Source organism: Furipterus horrens, unplaced genomic scaffold, assembly GCF_987537825.1.
Source record: "Furipterus horrens unplaced genomic scaffold, mFurHor1.1.pri manual_scaffold_12, whole genome shotgun sequence".
NCBI lineage: Eukaryota > Metazoa > Chordata > Mammalia > Chiroptera > Furipteridae > Furipterus > Furipterus horrens.
In genome coordinates this window covers 18,709,988-18,733,056 of record NW_028327182.1, presented here as the reverse complement: position 1 = coordinate 18,733,056, position 23,069 = coordinate 18,709,988, and the positions used below count along the sequence as shown (strand labels likewise).

General features: G+C 32.0%; 1 protein-coding gene across 2 annotated transcripts in view; it reads right to left on the bottom strand.

The window, feature by feature from the left end:
* MYCBP2 (MYC binding protein 2) overlaps nt 1-23,069 on the bottom strand; it is a 258,565-nt gene that overhangs the window by 155,579 nt on the left and 79,917 nt on the right. For both annotated transcript variants that reach the window (XM_090258643.1, XM_090258644.1), the window contains exons 16-20: nt 21,409-21,554; nt 20,989-21,090; nt 10,905-11,012; nt 4,585-4,704; nt 3,570-3,651 (exon numbers count right to left, since the gene is read on the bottom strand). In XM_090258643.1, coding sequence (XP_090114769.1) covers nt 3,570-3,651; nt 4,585-4,704; nt 10,905-11,012; nt 20,989-21,090; nt 21,409-21,554 — 558 coding nt within the window. The remainder of the gene's footprint in view (nt 1-3,569; nt 3,652-4,584; nt 4,705-10,904; nt 11,013-20,988; nt 21,091-21,408; nt 21,555-23,069) is intronic.

Here is a 23,069-nt window from a genome sequence, read left to right as displayed (position 1 = left end):
TGAATATAAATGTTTTGCTTTGTGGTAGTTAATATTTATGCTATAGGGGCTTTCTTCCTCCTGAGATTGCTCCTCCATATAAGTGGTAAATTCCTTTCTGAATTAATAACACAAACATTGACTTCTCCCTTCCAAGTCCCAATAGATCCAGACAAACAGGGTAACAAGAATGCTTACAGCAGAAACAGCCTTGATTAATTTTTGTTTAATCCATCAGGCATGCTGTTGGAGGCATTATTTCACTGGGCTATCCAATTTAGCACCCCGACACCACATGTACTCAGCCTTACAGTTACAACTCAACCAATGGAACCAGGAGTGGAAATTTACATACTGGAAAAGAACAACTTTGAACAGTTAAAGCAAAGTCCACCAGTTTATTTTTTTTTAACAAACCCTAATATTTTATTTTCAATATTAAAAGCTATCGCATTTTATGAAAAGAATCAATTTTAGCTATTAAACATACTCAGAAGATTGTTATGATATTGTCATCTAAGTAAGTCACAGTAAATCAAGGAATGGTGTTCACTGGTGTAATCAGGACCATGAGATCATGTTTTTTGGTAGCCTCTTCATTTTGTAAGCTGACAGGAGCAGCTTCCCTTCAACAGCCATTACACCTCAATGCATCATGGCAGGATCTTGTGCTTATGCTGTTCATTCTGTATAAATCAGTTACCTGAGGGCTGTAATTTGATTATAGTTATGATTTTCACAATTCCTCTTTCGTGCAGTCCGGACCACAAAATATAACTATTTGCCAATTTTTTGTGGAATGATATACAAGTACAATTTGACCTGTGAAGAAGTGCCCTCCTTGTTGCCCATGACTGATGCTCCATCATGTCTAACTGTAATACTTCCCCAGTTTAAATAATGACTAACAAAAAAACCACCAGCTAAATAACAACAGCAGTAACGATGACAATGGTCATAATAATAAACTCTCTTTGTGCCACGAATCTTTAATAAGAAACAGAACAAGTAGTTGCCACATAAATTGCAAGCCCTGTCTCAGTCTGTACTCATCAGTGATGCCATTCAACTACAAAACAAAATCTAACACCTGTGATAGTAATTGCCTAATCCTGTCATTCATATTCTGTCATATCCAATGTCCAATAACCAAATGCCATATCCAGTGACATTTGATAAAGTAATCTTGCCAAAGACCTTTTGCTCTCTTTATAAGCACAGTATATGCCACTAAGAGTGTGACAGTTTTCAAACCTTCTGACAATAGTGTCAAATATATGTTGTTTTTTCAGTGAGAAGTTTAACTCAATTATACCTCAATCATCTCTTCTCATTAGCAACAACATTCACCAGAGTAACTGAGTACATTCCATTTCATCCCCATTTTGTGTGCATTGCAAATGGATGTGACCCTGCCCTCACGGGATACACAGCTCTCAATCCGGAATGAGCAGAATCTGGACAGTTTGTGTAAATACAGATCCGGGTATACCCTAGCCAGGACTGCCACTGCTGTCTCCAATACCACCCCTCAACCCCAACACATCTCTTAGAAATTCTAGATGTAGAATCCACAGATGGTGTTTTTTAAGTTCCCCAAGTAAATCCAGCATGCAGCCAGTATTAAGAATCACTGATCTTTACCGTGTAAATAGCATAATTCCATCCCTGCCACAGTAAAGGAGTGGTTTAAGAACAAGCTAAAAATATTGGATTTTACTTAATGACAGTAAGTCACTGTATGTGAATAAGAAGCCATATAGGTTCAGTTAATTCAGCAGGTGTCTTAAGACTACAAGAAGCAATAAAACAGAGTAGAAAGACAAAAAGGAAGAAATTCTTGGGGCAAACTGAATTGATGAGTCCAGTCTGGCCTGACGCTGCCCTACATATCTCCAGACTTAATAAATAAGTCTGGTTTCAAAGCGGATCACTCGTATCTTCAAGACAATCTGCTGCAGGCAGAACAGTTGACTGAGCTTCAGATGCTGTCCCTTTGGATCCATGAGGCCATTCTTATCCTGGGATGCTAACAGCCTGTGAGTGAGCATGTACTGGCCCATGATGCCTAGTCTGGGACTCTTCCAAGGGCAACCTTTGCCTGAGGACATGCCATGGCCTGGCTGAAACTCTCTCAGAAATGCATAGTAATCTAGACCCTTCCTACTCCATGTTCTTCCTTCTTTTTTTTTTTCACAAGGGTCAGACCTACATCATATCTGGAGGCTTTCCTTGCCTTTTCCTGCTCTTTTCTCTTTTCTCTTTCACAGGTGTTTTCTCCCAATAAATTATTTGTATATCTAATTCTGTTTCAGCATCTTCTTGGAAGACTTGAACAAACAGAGAAGAGTTTTCTATACTTTTTACCAAAAACACTGTCACTATATTAGGCAGGATATGACTTCAACTGCTCTAATGAAAGCCAAAGTTACAAGGACTTAAATAAGACAGAAGTTTTATTTCTCTCTCAGGTAAGTGTCCAACCGTACAGAGCTGATGTGGCAGTTCCATGTTGTCGGAGACCCAGACTATTTCTATTATGTGGCTCTGCCATTCTCAATACATGGTTTACAACTTATGATTACTTCTGTAGTTCCTGCCACCATGCACGGATTCCAGGCAGCAAGCTGAGAAGGGAGAAGGTGAAATAAAGCGTATTCCCTTCCTTTTCACAGCATGCTTCCAAAGTGGTACATATCTCTTTTGTTCACATGGCCTCACCTTGCTGCAGTGGAGGCAGGAAGATAAAGTCTAGCTGCCTGGTCAGGTTGCCAATTAAAACATGTCTACCAAATCAATAGAACGGAATGGGTATTAGGAAATGTCTAGTAGTCTCCACCACAATAAGCTCTCCACTATATTGGATAAGTCAAAACAGTTTCTCTAAGAGACCATTATGTTTTGTTTAAAAATTATTCAAAAGCTTCAATAACTTCATTTTAATTTTGGACCAAAATTTCCAAACACACAACATCAAGTAATATAAATGAATTCACTACTGATTTTTAAAAATGCAATTTGGGGATATTCATTGTCCTTTCATTGCCATGAGCAACCTTTAAAAAGGTAATTATTATTAAGAATATAATATAGTAGGGCCCTGCCTGCTATGGCTCAGTGGACTGAGTGCCAGCCTACAAACTGAAAGGTTGCCAGTTCAATTCTCGGTCAGAGCACATGCCTGGGTTGCGAGCCAGTCACCACCCCCCATTGGGGGCATGAAAGAAGCAACCCAACAATGTTTCTCTCTGACATGGATGTTTCTTTCGCCTTTCTTACTCTCTCTCTAAAAATAAATAAAAAATTTAAAAATTTACAAAAATCTATAGTAAGATTTTTGTGATAATAATCACTCATATTTTAAATGCATAAAATGTAAATACACCTTTCTACTGAAACTACAAATCTATCCCCACAAAAGCCCTCAACCATAAAATGAAGAACCACCTATAATTTACAGGCACACTCTGTAAAACAGTGGTATAAATACTATTTCAGGTATAGAAAGACATATTTGGGGGTGGGGGGAGGAAAAAGAATGAAAAAGAAAAATAACAAACCCAGCATCTTCAAACAGGAAGTGAGAGTACCTGGAATTGACATCTCCATGTCCTAGCTGCCCATGCTGCCCATATCCAAATGTATAGACATCTCCATTTTCCATTAAAACCACTGAAGCCAAAATAAAGAGTTTTATTATTTCATTACAGGCACTTTATATTTCCATTACACTATAGTATGAGCAGTGTAATTTTCACTATTTAAAATTTATAGAGCCATTAACTGAAGCACAAGTTTATATTTAATGAAAAATATAATTTTAGTTCTTTAAAATATTTTTGTAGGTTACAAAATACATAATGTTTTTCATAATATGTACTTTAAATTTTTTACACATGCCATTTAATAACATTAATAAAACAGTGTTCTGGGTCAACTGTAAAATTTTTAAAATAATAACTGCATATAAAATATTGTTCTCTCCTCTCTAGAATAATTATATAGGTAGCAGATAGATTTAAGCTCTGCACAATGATGTGCAACATCAATAAAATGTCAGAACTTTAATATCTGTCAATGCTTATCAAATAAGGAAATATATTTGGCATCGGAAAAATTTTTAACATTTTTTATTTTTACAAAGGTTGAATAGTACAACCTAAGATACGGAGCCTAAATGCAGTAATTTACTAAGAATTTAATTATTTTTTTACACTTAAAAAAATAAAAAAATTGGTTGATGTACATTTCTCTCTGAAAAGTAACAAAATGGGACCAGATTATAAAAAATCACAAAATTGTGGAGTTCAAAAAAGTTTCAGAAATTATTTCATATTCAGGAATTTTTAAAATTAAATTATAATATAAGTTCAACAGAAGACAGATTAGAAGTCAACTCTCTAGACAAGTAAATACCTATTCCATCATGCCACAGTTTTTAAAAGAAATTCTGTAATAAATACAAAGCTTTTTTTATATTTGAGAGGTACTGCCACACTATAACTTTTAACACACAGTTAATAGACTACATCGTCTATACTAAACAAATAACCGATTTAGCACAATTATAAAAATGCGGTTATACCCTAAAGTTCCAGCTGCTACCTGAATGGTGAAATCCACAGCTGACTTGTACTGCCCGGAGCTCACAATCAAATCGCACAGAGCCTGGAGGATATGTTGTAATTTTGCTTGCATCCTTTTCTCCCCGTTCTCCACTTCCATCTGTAAGTGTTATAATTTGTAATTAAGCCATTATTCATCTTCAAAATAAAATTTTATATCAGTTTACTATGGAAGAACAAGAGAAAAATGTTAAAAGGAACAAACAAGAAGAATCTGCAACTGTTAGAAGTGACAGATCAAGAACCTACCTGCAAAGAAGCAATTTTGAAAAGATATAGTACTATACACTTGTTTGTAAATATCGCTAAATCAATAAAAAAAAGATCTAATTATGAATAAAACCTATTAAGCTAATCAGTTATGTAATATACATGGGTCATTAAGTTATAGTAAATAATTATAAATGTAATAATTTATATGGAAAAATTTAGTTTGCACAAAAAATAACTGTATGCAAAATCATTTAATAATTATTTTATACTTAGTGATATTGGTAGTACTAGTCATTAAAAAACAATCCTACTTGACTTACAAATGACTTAGATTTCCCAAACAATCTCAGAAAGGCTATGCTGTCCACCAGTACTGCTAAACTCAAAACTCTATGAAGTTTATAAGCACTAAATAGCTTTATCCAACATATTTGTAGTTCAACGGCTTATTCTCATTCATCTTTCCTGTCCCACCTTGCCCCTCGGCCAGTCTGCTTGGTGGTCTTTCTTCTGGCCCCCAACCACTAACTACTTCCAACCAAACCTTTCTGCTTTCATTCTTTTTCCCCCTCCCTTCTTTTAATTTCCTCCCTTAAGCTTGCTTTAGGCCTTCCCTGATTTCTACATTTGACTTTAAATATTCTGGCATTCTAACTATAAAATTAAAAAAGCACACTCCAGAATATAAAAACTTTAATTTGGAATGTGTAAATAAGGGAGGCAACTTACTTATCCTAATGTAAAACTACATGTCACTAAAAGACGACCTCTATAGCATCAAGATTCAAATTCCTTGTACATGGAATCAATGTCAATCTAGAAGAAATTTCAACAGGTCAACTAGTCTAAGTCACTCTCTTCTGGTATAGCAACTCAAAACAAGTGTGTATAATATGCAGATACATATGTCGATCTACAGACACACATTTTTAATTCTGTATTTTCACTGCTCACTTTAGAACGCTAAACAGAATAACATCAAATCATTTCATGTTCATATTATCCTTTCTGTTTTTATCTAATATGTCTAACCTTTACTAATATCCAGGGAAGACAAAAATGGCCTAAATTATGCCTTTCTCTAACAAAATGACTATTATTTTAAAAAGCTTTAAACTCCTTATAACACTAGGACAGTAAAACCTCACTAATTCGGAATAGCATAGGATGAGTTGGTCTATATGACTTACTGAAAAGGTCTCAATCATAGGACATTTAAGCAATAATTCAGTTTTATTACCTTCAAGCAGTAGAGATTACAGATTAAACTAAATGCTACAATAAATAAAAGGTGGTTACCTACATTATAGTTCAAAATAGGCCTATATTACATAAAAATGTACCATAAACATAAAAGTCCTTTAACATACAAGAATTAATTGCTTGACCCAGAGGTTGAAGGCACGTTGAAGAAATCCTTCATTTCTTGAGCCCTTGGTTTGAAAAGCTAGTGATTTTAGACAGGTTTCCCCTTATAAGTATGACCCTGAAAATTCAGAGGAAGAAATTACTTTGAATTTTTACTCAAAAAGATCACAAATACTGCATCTGAAATATCATAAATTCTGAATTAGTGAGAGGTTTTACTATAATAGGATAAAGAATATGATTCCACTTTTGCTAAATTATCTAATGTGGGTTTGCAAAGAATGAATGGGCTACAAAAAGAAATTACAACATTCAGTTTCACTATATCCCAAACAAAATATACTCTTAGTTCAAAGACTCTTCAACTTGGCAAGACAAAGGAATAATTAAGTATAAACAAGGGCATATACAAAAAGAAATAAGTAGCTTCTAAAGACTGTTTAAATAAGACAGAAGATGAAGAAATTTCACAGCTTTATCTCCATTAGTAAAAATTCTAATTATTAAAAGCAAATCTGTTTAACATAAACACAAATTGTATTCATATGATTTTGCCAAATGTAATTAAATGCAATATTATAAGTATCATTCCAGTTTATGTAAACGGACTAATGCCTAGAGTCTTTTACCTCTGAATTTAGCATTTGCCCTCTCCATGAGTCAGAGATTAAATATCGATACAAATCCCACAATAGAGACATAGCATCAGGGAAGGAGAAAGAAAAAAAGTCTAGTAATTTACTGATTAAAACCACAGTGATTATAAAAGTTGCAGCTAGTATTTAAAGGATAAAAATAACACTAGAAATGTTTTGTTCAACTTAATCTAAACAATCTAGTATCTATATAAAATAAGTCTCAATTATTACAGAAGATGAAAATATTAATATTAGTAAAAAATAGAGATGAGATTTTTATCATTATCAGCAGCAGTGACAGAATTAAAAAAATATATGCACCTGTATCTGTATTTGATGTCAGTTAAAAAATCAAATAAAAGTCTAATAATTTAAATATTTGTAAAAGTTTATCGAAGAAAATTGGTCCCCATTAAGCAGCCAAAAATGTAAATTCCAAGTGAAATACAAGAAGATTAATTTTTCTCAAGCTCATCATTCAATAATAAAGCAGCAATAAAATTAATCTCACATTTGTAGGAAAAATAGTTGGTCTGAATATTCTTATAAGCAGCCATTCAGGTATATCTATATTTTCCTTAATATAAGTATGTTCATACATACATCATGTGATATTGAAACTATAACAGCTGTAAAGTTTTGACATATGTATCCAAAATATTGTGTGTATATATACATTATTCATGCATATTTGTGTGCACACAGAGAAGAGCATTCAGTATCTAAAGGACTCTAACTTAATTTTTATTTAAATCTACACTTTGGAGTAACTGTATGGTCATGTATATCACAAAATGTATCACAGAACACAGTGAGTACTTTGACCAAAATCACTAAAATAAAACAGCAAAGAAATAGGTACTTTTGCTAAACATTTGGCTCTCTGCTAAACACTGAGAATTTAAATAACACAATGGGATAAGTGCTTTTGGGCAAGAGAGCCTAAGAGGTTGGATTGGAATCTTGGTTCTACTATTTGCTTAGTTGTAGGGCAACTGGACTTTGTAAATCTTAGCTTTCTCATCTATTAAATAGGAATATGGTACATTACTTCACAAGGCTCTTATGAAGATTAAGTAAAATAATGTATGAAAAGTACTCAATCAATATTCACAATTGTTACTTTCTTTAATCAATACAATAATTCGATGACACAGGTACTGTTACTGCATTTTGCAGTTGGAAAAGCCAAGGCTTAGAGAAATTAAGTAACCAGTCCAAAGTAATAAACGGTAGAGCAGATTTGGAATTTGATCAAAAGTAAGGCTCATGTATTTTACCACCACCAAATGGCTGAAATTTTAAATCTTTTGTAAAAATAAAGTAATTACATATTTAACATATCACAAATTTTGTACCTTTAGGATAATTCTAATAGAAAACAAAGAATTCAATTCAAAGAATTATTCATGAAGGATTTATATTTGTAATATATATATATGTATATATATACATCCATATCTATATCTTAATCTTCATATCAACATAATCAGTCAAGAATTATCTTTCTTATTTTTAAAATAAGAAAACTAATTTATGAATGGCCACATGGTTCCAGTAAATGACAAATTTAGGATTAAAATTGAGGCCTAATTCCAAAGGCAAAAACATTTACATTATACCACACCATTTCTAAACAAAAAAATATATAAAATACATACAGATATAAATTTATCGGTTTGCCTCTGAATTTTCACATCATTCACTTCAAGACATATTTCAGGACTACCTCCAGAACAATTCAGATGTTCCTAACTAGGAATACTATATTAAAATCTTTTTCTATGTGAGGCACTGAACAGCTAAAACAAATATTAACCTAGATATGTTTTACATTCAAAAAATAACTTCCTACTGTATATGTTATATGGATTATATGATATACTTATTGATTTAGCCTTAAATATTCTATTTTTCCCCAGTCAAAAATTTGCCTAGAAAGGATGGGTTTGTAACCTTTTCTGTATTCTCTCCATCAGCCAGAAGCTCTCCAACTTTCCATCCTGTTAACAATAAATCCACTCTCTTACCCTCCATACATACCCATCAAAAAAAAAAAAAAATCAATCTAGAAAATTCTGTTATCCCCCTACAATTTATACCACCAACATAACTGAATGTAAGACAGAACACAGCAATTATCATAGAGAATTCCTCACCGGGTAAGAAAAAAGAGAAAAAAATATATGTAGAAAAAATATGTATTAAAAGACTGACAATATGTATATAGCAAGAGTAAAAAGCAGTGAATGGTGAGATGGTTACATGATGGTTAGAGGAGTGACTGCAATAAGGGTAAGGGAGAGAGATTTTGTGGGCATATAGGAATCAGTAAGTAAAGTTAATACTCTTTATATAAAACAGAGCACTGTTACTTACACTTTAAATTTAAATTTTGGTGATAAAGAGACAAAATTGTTTCACTCAATAAAACCATAAAATTTGATATTTACAAATATGGCCCAAAACTAGAATACTATAAAAAAAAGTACTTCCAAAAAGTTGCTACAAAAATACAGTCTTGTTATAAAATAACCCTGTGGCATAAAAGAAGGAAGCAAGGCTAGCTAGCTACTGTTGAGTAATTTCTGTACCTAATCAATGTGACATTATAAAGTCTGCTTTAAATGTATATCCTTAGACTCCATTTGCATGTCATTTTAAATTTTTGGAAACAATTAAGATGTTTGTCCACAAGATACTAACATAGAGCTGAAAAAGTTTTAAACTGTTTCATGTAATGTGAATATTTAACATCAGGTAAAGTACTGGAAAACAACTTCACTTTTATATAATTGTGTGGAAAAAGATACTATGAATATCTGTTCTAATAGTGGCATAGTTGAAATATGAGACTAGAGATTCTGACAATAACTAAAATAATTTACACAGCATACTCAAAATATCATTCCTTATATTTAAATATTTATGGTATTGTTAGAGCACTCAGTAAAGCAAACAATCATAAATTTTTCTATGGTAAATCACATTAGATTTAAAATACACTCAATTTTTAATTCTGAAGAATATATCTTAAGTAATGCTCTATTTGTGCTTATACTAAGTACAGGGGTTTTGTCTGTTTGCATTTTTGCTTTCACTGGCAGATTGATAAAGTGAGAGAAACAAAGTTTATTAGAATATATTGTATGTGAAAGCTGAAAAATAAAATTAGTCTATAACAGTTCTGCAGCAAAAAAAAATAAGGGACAAAACAAATTAATTTGACTATATAAAATGTTTGATTTTAAAACTTTCTATTCTATTTGGCAGTATTTATCTTAGGCATTTTAGAAAACTGCAACAGTAAGTTGCACTAGTCAAAGAACCCCTGGTTCACATGCTAGGATTCAAGAAAGAATTTACATATAGTCTTTCCTGACCTTAGTTCATCCATAATTTATGGTTTAAAAGTATATAGGTTTTCTTTAGAAATATTTTTTAATTAATACAGCATTCTGATACCTCAAAGAATTGTGCATAAACAGACTCCTTATCACTCACAGGCTTTAGACCTCTGTCATTTTCTGAGGACTAGAGTAGGACTACATAACCCACTGTTTGCTTACACCTCTCACCAGTGAACTATCAAAAATCAAATAATTCATGTGCAGTGTTTACAAACGTTAATATTAAAAGAATGGAAAGTTGTAATAGCAGTCAGTTCATTATTACTTTATACATTGAATTTAGTAGTTTCATTAATTCTAAAGGAAATTAAAAGCATTTAAAAATTTTAAAACCATAAAATGCCAGACAGCAGTCATCTAAGAACAGATAACAAAGGATAAAAATAGAAAGCAATATTTTTTCCACCTTCTTTTAACTGTATGAAATTTGAAAAGAAATGGAAAAGAAAAAGATATACTGCAAAATGTCTTTAAAAATAAAAAGGCAATAAGATTGATAGTCATCCACAAACAGAACAACTTTTTCAGCATGTTCTTTCTCCTCAGGCTATCCGTAATGATAGAAGCAAAGTAGAAGAATGAGGTTTGTGCATTTCCCAGAGACAAAATCCAAATGAATGGAAGAAACTGGGGAAGTATCCCCCCTAGTGGATAAGGAAGAGACGAAATACCTTTGTGCTTGTCCCGTTTATGCTTTAGCTGTGCTGCATGGGATCTGAGTCTGGCTAGAGCCTGCTCTCGATGGTTCATAAAAATACGACCAGCAAATAGAAGGGGGCCTGAGGAGAAACATTTTGGATGTGCATAGAAAAGCTCAAAAAATGAAAACACTACAATGAACAAAAATAATTCAAACTAAAAAGCATGGAAATTAATTCTTTACTGTTTTGGACATTATACTTTTCTCCCAACTCCCCCACTCCCAACCATAACCTATTCACCATTCACACGTTTTAATATCTTAAATATCTTATAATTTATACAGTACAAATTCTATCTTTTATACTTATAAAATTATCAAGTAGTTACTAACAGTTTCAATAATTAGAATATTCAATTAGAATAATTTTATCTAATAAGTACTTTAAACAATAGATATATTCAAACTTAGTAAACTACATGTTCATTAAAAACAAATATCTTTCCTATTAAAATACCAAAACCAACTAATGTTTAAATTCATGATTAAATTTAAACAAGGTCTTCAAGATTTAATATCCATATCAATCTTGCTACAAAACCAAGATAAATGCTACTGATTTAACTACATTCTGTCATAGATGTAAGAAAACAAGGTGGCTAAAAATGAAACAAAACAATTACTATGATCTGATACACACATATATGTATATACACAAAATCACTATGTTAGAAAGAAGAAAGGCATTTAATTTGATTTTCTAAAAATGTTAAATCTAATTTTATGTATAATTTCTGTAACCACATACTCAAAATCAGAAACAAGGATGAACTGAGCTTCATACTGATGTTGAAGAGGGGATTCTAAACCCAGTAACATTTATGGAACATTAACCATCTCTCATAAAATCATGTCTTTCTGAAGCTCCACTGTGTACACACACATATATACACAAATATGTACTCACATAGATCACAGTTATTTCCACTTTTTAGTATTTAAGGAAAAAAATAGCCACATTAATTTCAATAAAAATTAAAAACTGCTTTTCTCCATTATCATTAGCTTGGGAAAAAAAGGGAAAATTTAAATTATACCTTAAAATTTCAGTTCTTTGCTTATAGAACAGAACTACAGCTTCCTTAAGTTTTAGCAACATGCCTGCAAATTTCAAAACAATCTAAACTTCACAGTTGAGAAGTATTTAAAAAGAAAAATGACAGTATATAAGCACTATATATTTTTTAATTTAAGCAAGTTTCTTCATAATTCCCTATACATCTAGCTATAATTAATTTTTCTAACAATGGAACAAAATAGAACTATTGCTCTGTTATAAAATTTGACAAATATAAAATTAAGTGCCAAAATACCCTTCATTAAACATTTTAAAATGGATAGAAAAATATATTTTATTATGTCTCTAGATATAAATAAAAATACAAGCAGCTCCACATCTATAAAAAAAATCAAGAATAACATACAGTGATTACTACAGCTAGAAATATGCTAATTTAATGTCAGAATTAAATACAGGGAGGGGCAAAAGTAGGTTTATAGTGTTAAGTACATCAAATGTTTATTCTTGTATTATTATTTATTATTATATTATTTTTCCATACAAACTGTAAACCTACTTTTGCCCCACCCTGTATTATTTAACTGTAATATAGTATCAATTGTTTTTAAATAGGATATATTTCAAATATGAACAAAATACCATTTCTTCAAAATGCATTAATTTTCTATTGATTTACTAAAGCAGATAATATAAATCACTCTAAAAAATATAAGACACTTTCCAACTACACAGAAGTATTGTAAATATTTTAAAAACAATAATATTAAATTGTATTACCACTTTCCAGTTTCTATGGTCTGCTTGGGATATTATTTCTCCCTATAAAAGCATTATACCCATAATATTCATAGTAATTTAACTTCTCACTAAATTCAATCTTATTAGTCTTTTGATGTATAAATCTAGAAGGCTCACAGGAAATTACACATAGAAAGTGTATCATATGAGTTCAATTTAAACTGCCAGTTTTAACATTAAGCTATCAGGTTTTAAAACACTCTTATATCATGGACTACAATAATTTTTCTTACATAGTTTAGCCTTTCATATATTCACCAAACATTTTTTATTATCTTTAATGTAATAAGATAGTAGGTGTCACAGGTATAATGACAAAAACACAGATCTTGTTGGAATTCAGTTCACTAGAGAAGATTAAAAAAACAAAGAATTGCAGTATGTTGTGATAAATGTTATAAAGGAAATCTGTACACATTATATTCTGAAGGATGAAAAGTGATCAAGTGAAATTAAGTGAATCAGAAAAGTTTCAAAGAATGAGAAATATTTGTCAAGAGAGAGAATGGGAAGAAAGGAAACTCCAGGTCAAAGGAATCGGATTTATAAAAGCATGAAGATGTTAACAATGATCTTTTCTATTCATTAAAAACACACAGCTGAGCTTTTTCAGCTGGACCCACCATCTTCCAGTAATTCACCCACACGACTAACACAAAGGGAAAGAGGAGAGGAAACCGCTGTATGTTCTCTAAGCCTTTTATAAAACATAGAGCTGCTCCTTTGGCCACATACATGGGAATCTACAAGAAAGATAATACTGGAGACATCAAGGAAAAAGGCACAGAAAGTAATGCCCCACAAATGTTCCCATGGCAAAACTGGAAGAGTCTGCAATGTCACCCAGCATGCAGTGGGCATCATTGTGCACAAAGAAGAGCAAGATTGTTGCCAAGAGAATTAATGTTCATATTGAGCATATTAAGCACTCTAAGAGCCGAGAGTTTCCTGAAATGTGTGAAAGAAAATAATCAGAAAAAGAAAGAAGACAAAGAGAAGGGTAACTGGTTCAACTGAAGCATCAGCCTGCTCCACCCAGAGAAGCGCACTTTGTGAGAACCAATGGAAAAGGGCCTGAGCTAATGGAACCTGTTCCCTATGAATTTATGGAATGATAAAGTGTAAAAAAATTAAGACACTCTACTGATAAAACACACACACACACACACACAGCTGAAATGAATGGAGTATAGGGTTATGAAGCAGAAAGTGGTAGGAAATTAATTTAAAGATGTATACAAAAAGCAAATAATTAAAAGCTTTTTATATCATGAAACTTCACTGCAGAGGTGATGAGAAGTCTATGAAATGTTTTCAATTAGTAAACAACAACATATTAAGAACTGACAAAGTTCAGGCACTGTGCTAGGTTCCTGGGTAAACAAGACAGCATCTCTTGTTTCCAGAAGCTCACAGTCTAATGGGGGCAGGGACAGTTTACAAACAACTTGACAAGAAATTAAAACAGTGTGCTATGGCAAAATTAAGCACTTTGGAGAGGCAGCTAGCAAACCCTGAGGGTGGGAAAGTAGGAAGTTTAAGGGTACCAGGAGAGAAAATACCACACCAAGTTGAGACTTAATAAGTACTGTGAAGTTTAAGAGATATGGGGAAAAATTGGGGCGACTGGGTATAGGAAAGGGAGTAAAGAGAGATGAGGCTGTAGAGTTAAAATGTGGACTTCATTCTAAGAACTATGAATAACTTTTTGGTTTTAAACAGAAAAGCGCTGCTGATCAGATCTGCATTTTAGAAAGAACATTCTGGATAGAAGGTGGACAATAGCTTTTAAGAAGATTAAGGGTAAGACAATTTACAAGGCTTTTGGCTGTACTTTAGGCAAAGGAAAGATGAAAACGGAGATATTGCAGTGGCATTCTAGGAAGCAGATATATTCAAAAGCTTTAATAACTTTTTAATAGAATCAAGAAGGAAGAATTACCAGAACTTGTCGGTTTATTTGCTTCAGTAGAAGGGTGAATAAAACTGGGGAGTGAAAAGTAAAAACTTAGCTATTTAAAAGCTCCTTCCATTAATGTGTAGACAATGGGTTTTTCAGAGAACATCTCTAGGCAGGTAGGAGGAAAGGCTGACTGGATTAAGTGGCAGTGTAAAATAAGACAAGCTCTTCAGAAAAGTTATTGATGACACACTTCAAGAACCTAAAAATCATTATTATGCTTTGGCCCTGGAATTGTAATCTAGAAATCTATCCTAAAGAGAACTCTAAATGTTTTATTTTTTTTTATTTCAGCTCAACGGTATGTATATAATCTTATTAATTTTAATAAAAATTTAAAAACAACCCAAATAGGAGAATAATTAATGAAAAACTATGATATATCCACTCAATGAAATATTCAGCCACTAAAATGAGATTTATGAAGAATTTTACAGAAAATGCTTTCATTTTATTTAAATTAGCAATGAGATAACATGGTTCACTGTTTTTGCAAAAATCAAAAATAATAGTAACTAATACAGGTCATACTAGAGAAAAATGTCACATTAGTCTTGAGAAGATAAATTTCTATAATATTTTTAAAAACAATCTGAAATATCTTTTAAAACTTAAAACACTCTCTGGCACAAATATTCTATCTCTAGGAAGTCCTACTATATAAACAAAAACTCCAATACATCTAATACAGATGGCTGTAAGTTTAAGAATATTTATTATAGCAAAATGCACAAAATCCTGAAAATGACTTGAATGCCCATCAACAAAATGACTGAATAAACTTTAGGATAGCCTTATTATGAAATGTTATGTAACTATTAAAGAGAATGTGGTAGATCCATATTTATTGACCTAGTGAGTGTTCATGTTGTATTGTAAAATGAGAAAAAGATGTAAAAAGAATTATGTATAATATCACTTTTATAAACTTATGCCTATACTTTCACACATGGGTCAATATCTGTAAATGATTACCATAATAAATTATATAATGATTATATATTATAATGGAGTAAGATATGGAAGTATACCTATTGAACTAAGCCTCATTTGCTTGATAGAGGATAACGAGAAGGCAAGAAAAAACCAGCAGCAAAAACATAAAATGTATATACTGCAACATTAAACAAATACATAGAACAAAATTTAGTCAGTGATTAATCTGAAATATAAAAAACTTGATTAGAAGATGACAATACAATTAAAACAATAATTTAATTAAAGGATAGGTTTGTGGAAAACCTTTGACCCAAATTTCTGTATTACTTTAATATGGTGTTTCCATGAACCACAAAATTTTTTTCTGATATAATATTAGGGGAAACAAAACAGAACACTAATATATATCACAGTATAAAGTGATATAAAATAACTTTTAAAAAGGTACGCATGCACAGAAAAAATTGTATGGAAGTACACGAAAATTCTACCAGTGAATATCGTTGGATGAAGAATTATATTGACCTTTTTTCTTACTTATGTTTTCTAAATGCCTCATATAATATTTTAATTTGAGGGAATTTCATGTAGCATTGGAAGATCAGCTAATACTGTACTTCATATGTCAAATCAAAAATACAATGGTTTCAGATGCTTAAAGATCAACAGCAACAACTCAATCACTTTGAAATTAGAGAGACTGATTATAATAAATTTGTTTTTGTATTCTAATTTGTAACTAGGAAAAACTGTTTTTCAATTAAAATGGAATCTATTTTATTCTACAGAAGCTGTGAAGGGTTTTGTTAATAATAATCAAAGTTTTGTGATTAGCATCCCAATGTTGTGAGGAAAGGCAATCAAGTCCAAGCAAGAGCTGGAAAAGAATCAAATCCAAAGAGAAGAGAAGTCTACTAAATAGCCCGCCAGTACTAGCCTCATCCTGTCACCAGAGCCACCATCGAACATTTACTCAGGCCTTAGTATATGTCAAGCGTTTCATGCATATCACTTAATCCTCATTAGCATCCTACTTAGGTTGGTACAGTCAGTTGTAACCCCCATTTTAAAGGTAAGAAAACAGGTTCAGAGTGGTTAAATTCCACGGAAGTAAAAGTGAGAAAACCAAATTCTAAACCAAAGTCTAACTTCAGAGCCCATGCTCTTAAACACAAGGCAATACAGTTATGCCAACTGTTTAACTTATCATCCAGATGATATTCTACTGAGGGCACTATGAAGAAATATGCCCAGACGGCAGAAATAAAATGGGACTGTCCTAGGCCAACCAGGACCGAAGCTCACCCTATCTACAGCTCACAATTATGAAACTCGGATTTGACATTAAGGGAGAAAAGAAAGAAGGCAAAGCAGCAAATATTTTTGGAGCTTAGTTTTCCTTACAATAAAGAATTGAGAAGAAATATAAAGGTAAGATCACTGATACAATGACTTAGAAAATGTACTCAAAAATTCCACTGAACAAGCACTTCACTTATAAAGTTAATATAAGTCTCGGAGAAATTATTTATCAATGAATGCTATGCAATCTAAAAAAACAAACTAAAAGTTATCAGAAATGTATTGGTGCCTAAGAATATATAGTAAAGAAAAATTTAATGTGTAAGATTAATCATAAAAATTTAAAGACAAAGTTCCAAATGTATGCGTTTCAGTTGGCCTGAGGCCGACTGAGCAAGGCTTTAACACAAGAATGAGGTCCTGAAGTTCTGATTGGCTTGGAAACAGTTAACACAAGCTTGGTAAAGAAGATAAGACAAATAAACCAAGTAAAAATATTTAACATAATATAATCCTGAAGTGATAAAATTTCAACATAGACAAAAGCCAATTACTAATGAGCATATTACTAAATTGTTAGTATCTAAAAAGTAATAAGCAGAGGCCAAGAAAAAAAATAGACTAGACAAGTATGTGTGGCAGTTGGAACGCTAAAAATTTTTTTGACATTCCTGTTCCTCATGCGGACAGTACAAGACTAACAGTCCTAGCACTGTACCAAACAAGAGCCCTACAACAAACACTCTGGATGTGACTCAAATCTGTATCCAGGACCCTCATGCAGAAATTCTACTTCATTAGACCCAGTGATGCTGATGTAGAAGATCCATGGAATAAACTTTGAACACCCTTTCCCTATAGCAGTGGTTTTCACACTTCAGCACCATCAGAATCCACGTTCCTGATTCAGTAAGTCTGGGGCCTGTAACAAGTGAGGCTTATCTCTTTGAGACTACTTAGAGAACCACTGTCCTAAAACAATTAAAAGCATAGGAATTCCTCCATCCACTTAAAATATTTTTTTAAAAACAAAGGTAAAATATAAATGCCTTATAAACAGTCTATATATTTTTTAAAAAACAATGACTTCAGTTTTAAAACCTAGCCTTTATTTTGTTTATAAAGTAATATACATATATTAGAGACCACCTAGAAAACAAATTGTAAAGAACAAAATAAAAATCACCTACGAATTCACTTCTCAGGAAAAAGCACTATTAATATTTTGGTATATACCTTTCTAGCTTTTTTCCCCTATGCAAGTATGGGTATATCTCTGTACATTTTATTTTTTGTATAAAGTATAATATCACACTATTATTTTTTAATTATTTAATATAGTATAAGAAGTTTCCAAAGTTATTGAATAAGAATCTGAAGTATACTTTTTAAAAAATGGACACATAGTTAGAATTCTTGTTTAAAAGTATTTTTACAAAACAAAATATTCAAGCAGGCTTCTCTTTGAACAGTACCATGTTAACTGAAACACATGCATATTGCAACTATGTGCTCACTACATGATCCACAGTAAGTGTGGTGACTGTGCAAAACAAGGACATGGTTCTAATATGAAAAATTTCAGTGCCATGCAAAGCAGTAACTAACATAATTAAGGTCCATAATAAAGATTCTATCCCAGCAAGAAAATATATTTACTACATAGTCTGCTTTACAAAATGAAAGACAATGATATGTGCAAGAAAGACCTCAACCACACACAAAAATAACAAGACAAAATTTTTGCACACCGATAATCTGAAGAAGTGTTTATATTGAGGACTGCATATGAAACTAATGTGTCACAAAATATATACCAACTGCCTGGAACCTAAGTCTATGCTTTTGTGAAATCAGATACAATAACATAATTTCATAATGGCATTTTTTTTAACTTTTAAAATGTTAGAGTTTATGTTTTAAAGGTCTGTGATACGTTTAAAAAGAAATGGCCAAAGAATATTTGCAATCGAAAAGTTTTGTTAAATAACCAATGCATAATCAATGTCTTTTTACTTGTGACATGCAGAAATATACTATAACTAGAGAAGGATAACTTTTCATAGAAAAAAAGATTAACAAAATACACAGTTTTAGGCAAGTGATTAAATATCATCATAAAGATCTGTGGAGTTTTGTAGGTCAATACACATGATTCAATCAAATATTTCTAAAAAGAGAAGAAATAGGTAGTAAAAAAATACAATGATAATTAACTATAGGCAAATCATATTATTAACATAAAAGGAATTATCATGTAATTACCCTGTTATAAAGACCCAGAACTTAAATTTTACCCTATTTCCTATGAAATATTAAATGTGCAATTTCTCCACATATTTGTATTACATGAATAATGACAGTATATGAAAGTTTGTCTGGATAAAGTCCAGCAATTGTTAATACAGCAAGAACTGTTTGCACGGCATTGATGTAACCTAACAGCCAAGGAGAGTGGACTGGAATGTGCATGCATGAACATTCATGACTTCACTGTACTAGTCAGTGGGGGCAGTAGACACAATTGAGTGAGCATGTGTACTGTGTGGCTGTTGCATTAAAAATGACTAAGCAAGTAGAGCAACAAATCTGCATCAAATTTTGCATTAAGCTTGAACATTCCTCCGTGGAAATTATTCTGATGATTCAGAAGGCCACAGCTGTGGGCAACTGGTGATTGGCAGCTTCATCACGACAACAGGCCTGCTTATGCATCATAACGCGGCAGAGTTTATTGGCAAAACGCCAAGTAATCCAGGTGACTCAGCCCCACTACAGCCCAGACTTGATGCCCTGTGATTTCTTGCCTTTCCAAAAACTAAAAGCACCTTTAAAAGGGAAGAGATTTCAGATAGTCAATGAGATTCAGGAAAATACGACAGGACAGCTGATGGCAATTGGGACAACTGTGTGAGGTCCCAAGGTGCCTACTTTGAAGGGGACTGAGGCATCACTGTCCTGTGTACAATGTTACTTGTATCTCGTATCTTCTTCAATAAATGTCTCTAGTTTTCATATTACATGACTGGATACCTTCTGGACAGACCTTGTGTACATTAATCTCTTTAAAATATCCTTTAAAGGCAATGATTTCATGTAAACAAAGACAACTAATAGCAAATATTCACTATATCAAGTAATCAACATTGCTTATTAGGCACTATAGAAAATAATCCAAGCATATATTTTACAAAAATGGAATTTACTATTTGTGCTATGTATTTTACTTATTCTATTTTACCTTTAAAAAATGCCTAGAAAAAAATTTGTAACAACAGTTAAATGAATAGGTTCTATCACATGCATCAAATATCATGTCATTTCTAATAAGTATTTAAAATATACAACATCAGTAAATATTTCTATTCAAGTTTTTGCCTGGAAGAGTAATAAAATGACAGACTTCTGTAACACATTTATTTCTGCTTGTTGGATATATACTTAAATACCTATTATAATTAGGCTGAGAAATGATCACATATAATGAGAAGAAAAACTTACAATATCTTAACAATTAAAACATGCAGACAGATTCTCCTTATACATAACTAGAATAAGTTTTTAAAAAGACATATAAAAGCATAGTTATGTACAGGATGGAACAAAGAGTAGTAAGACTATGCCTAAATCATAATGATGATAAGTGGGTAAGAAAATAGAAAATAAAATACTGTATTAAACTACTTTGTTTTATGATTAAATAGATGATTCCAAACTCTGGGTAAAGAACAAGTTCTTAGACTTTGTATTTTTAAAAAGTTGTCATTGCTAATAGTTTTTGATGCCTGACAGATGGCACAACAATTCTTAAGACAGCTAACTTATGCATAAATACCCTACAAATTAAATGTATGTTATTAGCACAATCATAAATACCCTGAAAACTTTCACATTATTTTCATGAGTATTAAAATGTTACTAATTTTAATTTCAATTTCTTATAAAATCAGCCTATTCTGTAAATTTCCAGTGGTGTCAGTATAGGGTGAAAAATGGATTTTCGAATACATTTTCTCTGCAGCTATATCTACTTACCTCTTCCGTCCTCTAATCGGTGTCTCCTGATTACTCGCTGTCGTTTTTCTTCTTGTCTTAACTGAAGGTGTTCTTCAATGTTAACTCCAGGCACTGGGACAGCTAGTTGATTGTCCAAAAAAAAAAAAAAGAAAAAGAAAAACAAGGTTATGCACACACGCACACACAATATAACAGAAATAATAGAAACACATAAAATTCAAGAATGCAATAGCTGTCTAGAACAAATTATTTTTACTGCAGGAATCTTAGCAAAAAAGAAAAGATTCTCTTCCCTTAATAATATAATGTCAGTTATAATATATGCAGTATTGCATAATTAACTATAATCTTGACTTTAACATATATCTAACAGAAATTTTTTAACTAGCCTTCTTACAGAGTTGAGGACAAGATGTTTAATACAATAAAGCAAATTACCTAACAGAAGATCTAAAGGTATCATTTCTTTCACTGCATCAAGAATTCCCCTTTGTCTTGCCTCTTGACCATCCAACTCTCTGGCACAAGCCTTGCAACATCCACACACAGCACAGCCAGATTCTCCGGAACCACAACCACAAATCCTTAAAAGAAAAAATAAATAACTGAAATCCTTTTACTCTTTCCTTAAAACTCTTTTCTATAACATGTTTTCTGCATTTTTGAGATTAAGTTAAATGAGTGAACAATAAAATCATCCTTTCTGATCAAGGTCAGGAAAAGGATTGCATAGATGAATAATTAAAAACGAGCTTATTAAATTCCTCATAGGCACAGCTGGCATATTTCTACAGAAAATATTATACAAACATATTCTATCTTCAAAGCTGCTATTAAAAAATATTTTTCAAGATTTCACATCTAGTGAAGCACTAGCAGCTTTACAATTAAGTGGTCTGAATGGCCTGGCTAGTACACAAATATTCCTATTTACCAGATAAGTTAAGGGAGGTGTGAGCAGCCTTCAATAAATGAGCTCACCTTGCCAGCTTCATATATTATGTCTCCTTTTTCCTCCCTCTCCTTTATACGCTATCATCTCCCATTTGCTCCTTTAATTGTGTCCAATTACCCATTCTTTTTCTTCTTTGTCCTTTTCATATCAGTTGTGAACTAAGCCTAGGGTATTTGATTATATCCATAAAGAAGACGAGAATGTTTCCAGAAGTTGGCTAGAGGGTCAGTGAACAACTAACTTCTGAGTTCATTTATTTTGTAGATGTAGAAGTCATAGCTTTAATGTTATTTTTTGGATCAGTCCTGAAACACTTTAGAAAGCATTGCTGAGCCCTTGTGTTCCAGATTTGTGGATGTAAAAAGGAAAGGATTTATTTGGCAGTAGTACTGAAGGACAAAGCTAGGTGCCCTGTGAAATGCAAGCACTACTGATAACTTTAAAGATCATTATTAACTACAACAGTAAAAAGTGGTACAATAATATGTCCTACTTAATTACCTGTGAGCACTATTTAAAAAATAAGGTTTAATTCTAAACTTATTCTAAGATATGTAGTCACAATTTTATAATAACTGAAGTCATTTTTAATAGTACTTAGTGTCCTGACACATATTCCTATGTTGACTTTATTCATGCATTCATTTCTGCTTCGCTAATTAAGAAATTATTGTACTTGGTTAGGTACTGCCCATTTTGATCTATAATTACTAGAAATTGATAGTAAATCTCTGGGGGGAAGCATATAAAAAGGAATAATTAGTTTTGGCAAAGACTAGAGGATTATAAATTCATTTATAATATTTATCAATTACTTAGGTTCAGATATTGCGGACAATGATTTTAATAGAAATATCTTAAGACATTTCCAGGAGGATAAATTTAAACTACTTGCAAAAGAAATATTATCCTCTGATAGAGAGTCAAAATATTTTTAATATCTTAAAAATGTAAATAAAATGTAGTATTTAAAAATCATAATATTTTAGTAGTTTAAATGAAAACATGTGTTATCTATGATCTATTTCCCTATGTTAGGCAATAGTATAAACCCAGAAAGGTACTCATAGTAGATCCAAACATTATTTGGGAAGGAACAGTTGACACTATACTAAAGAGGTATAAAATAGGGAAATCAGCTACA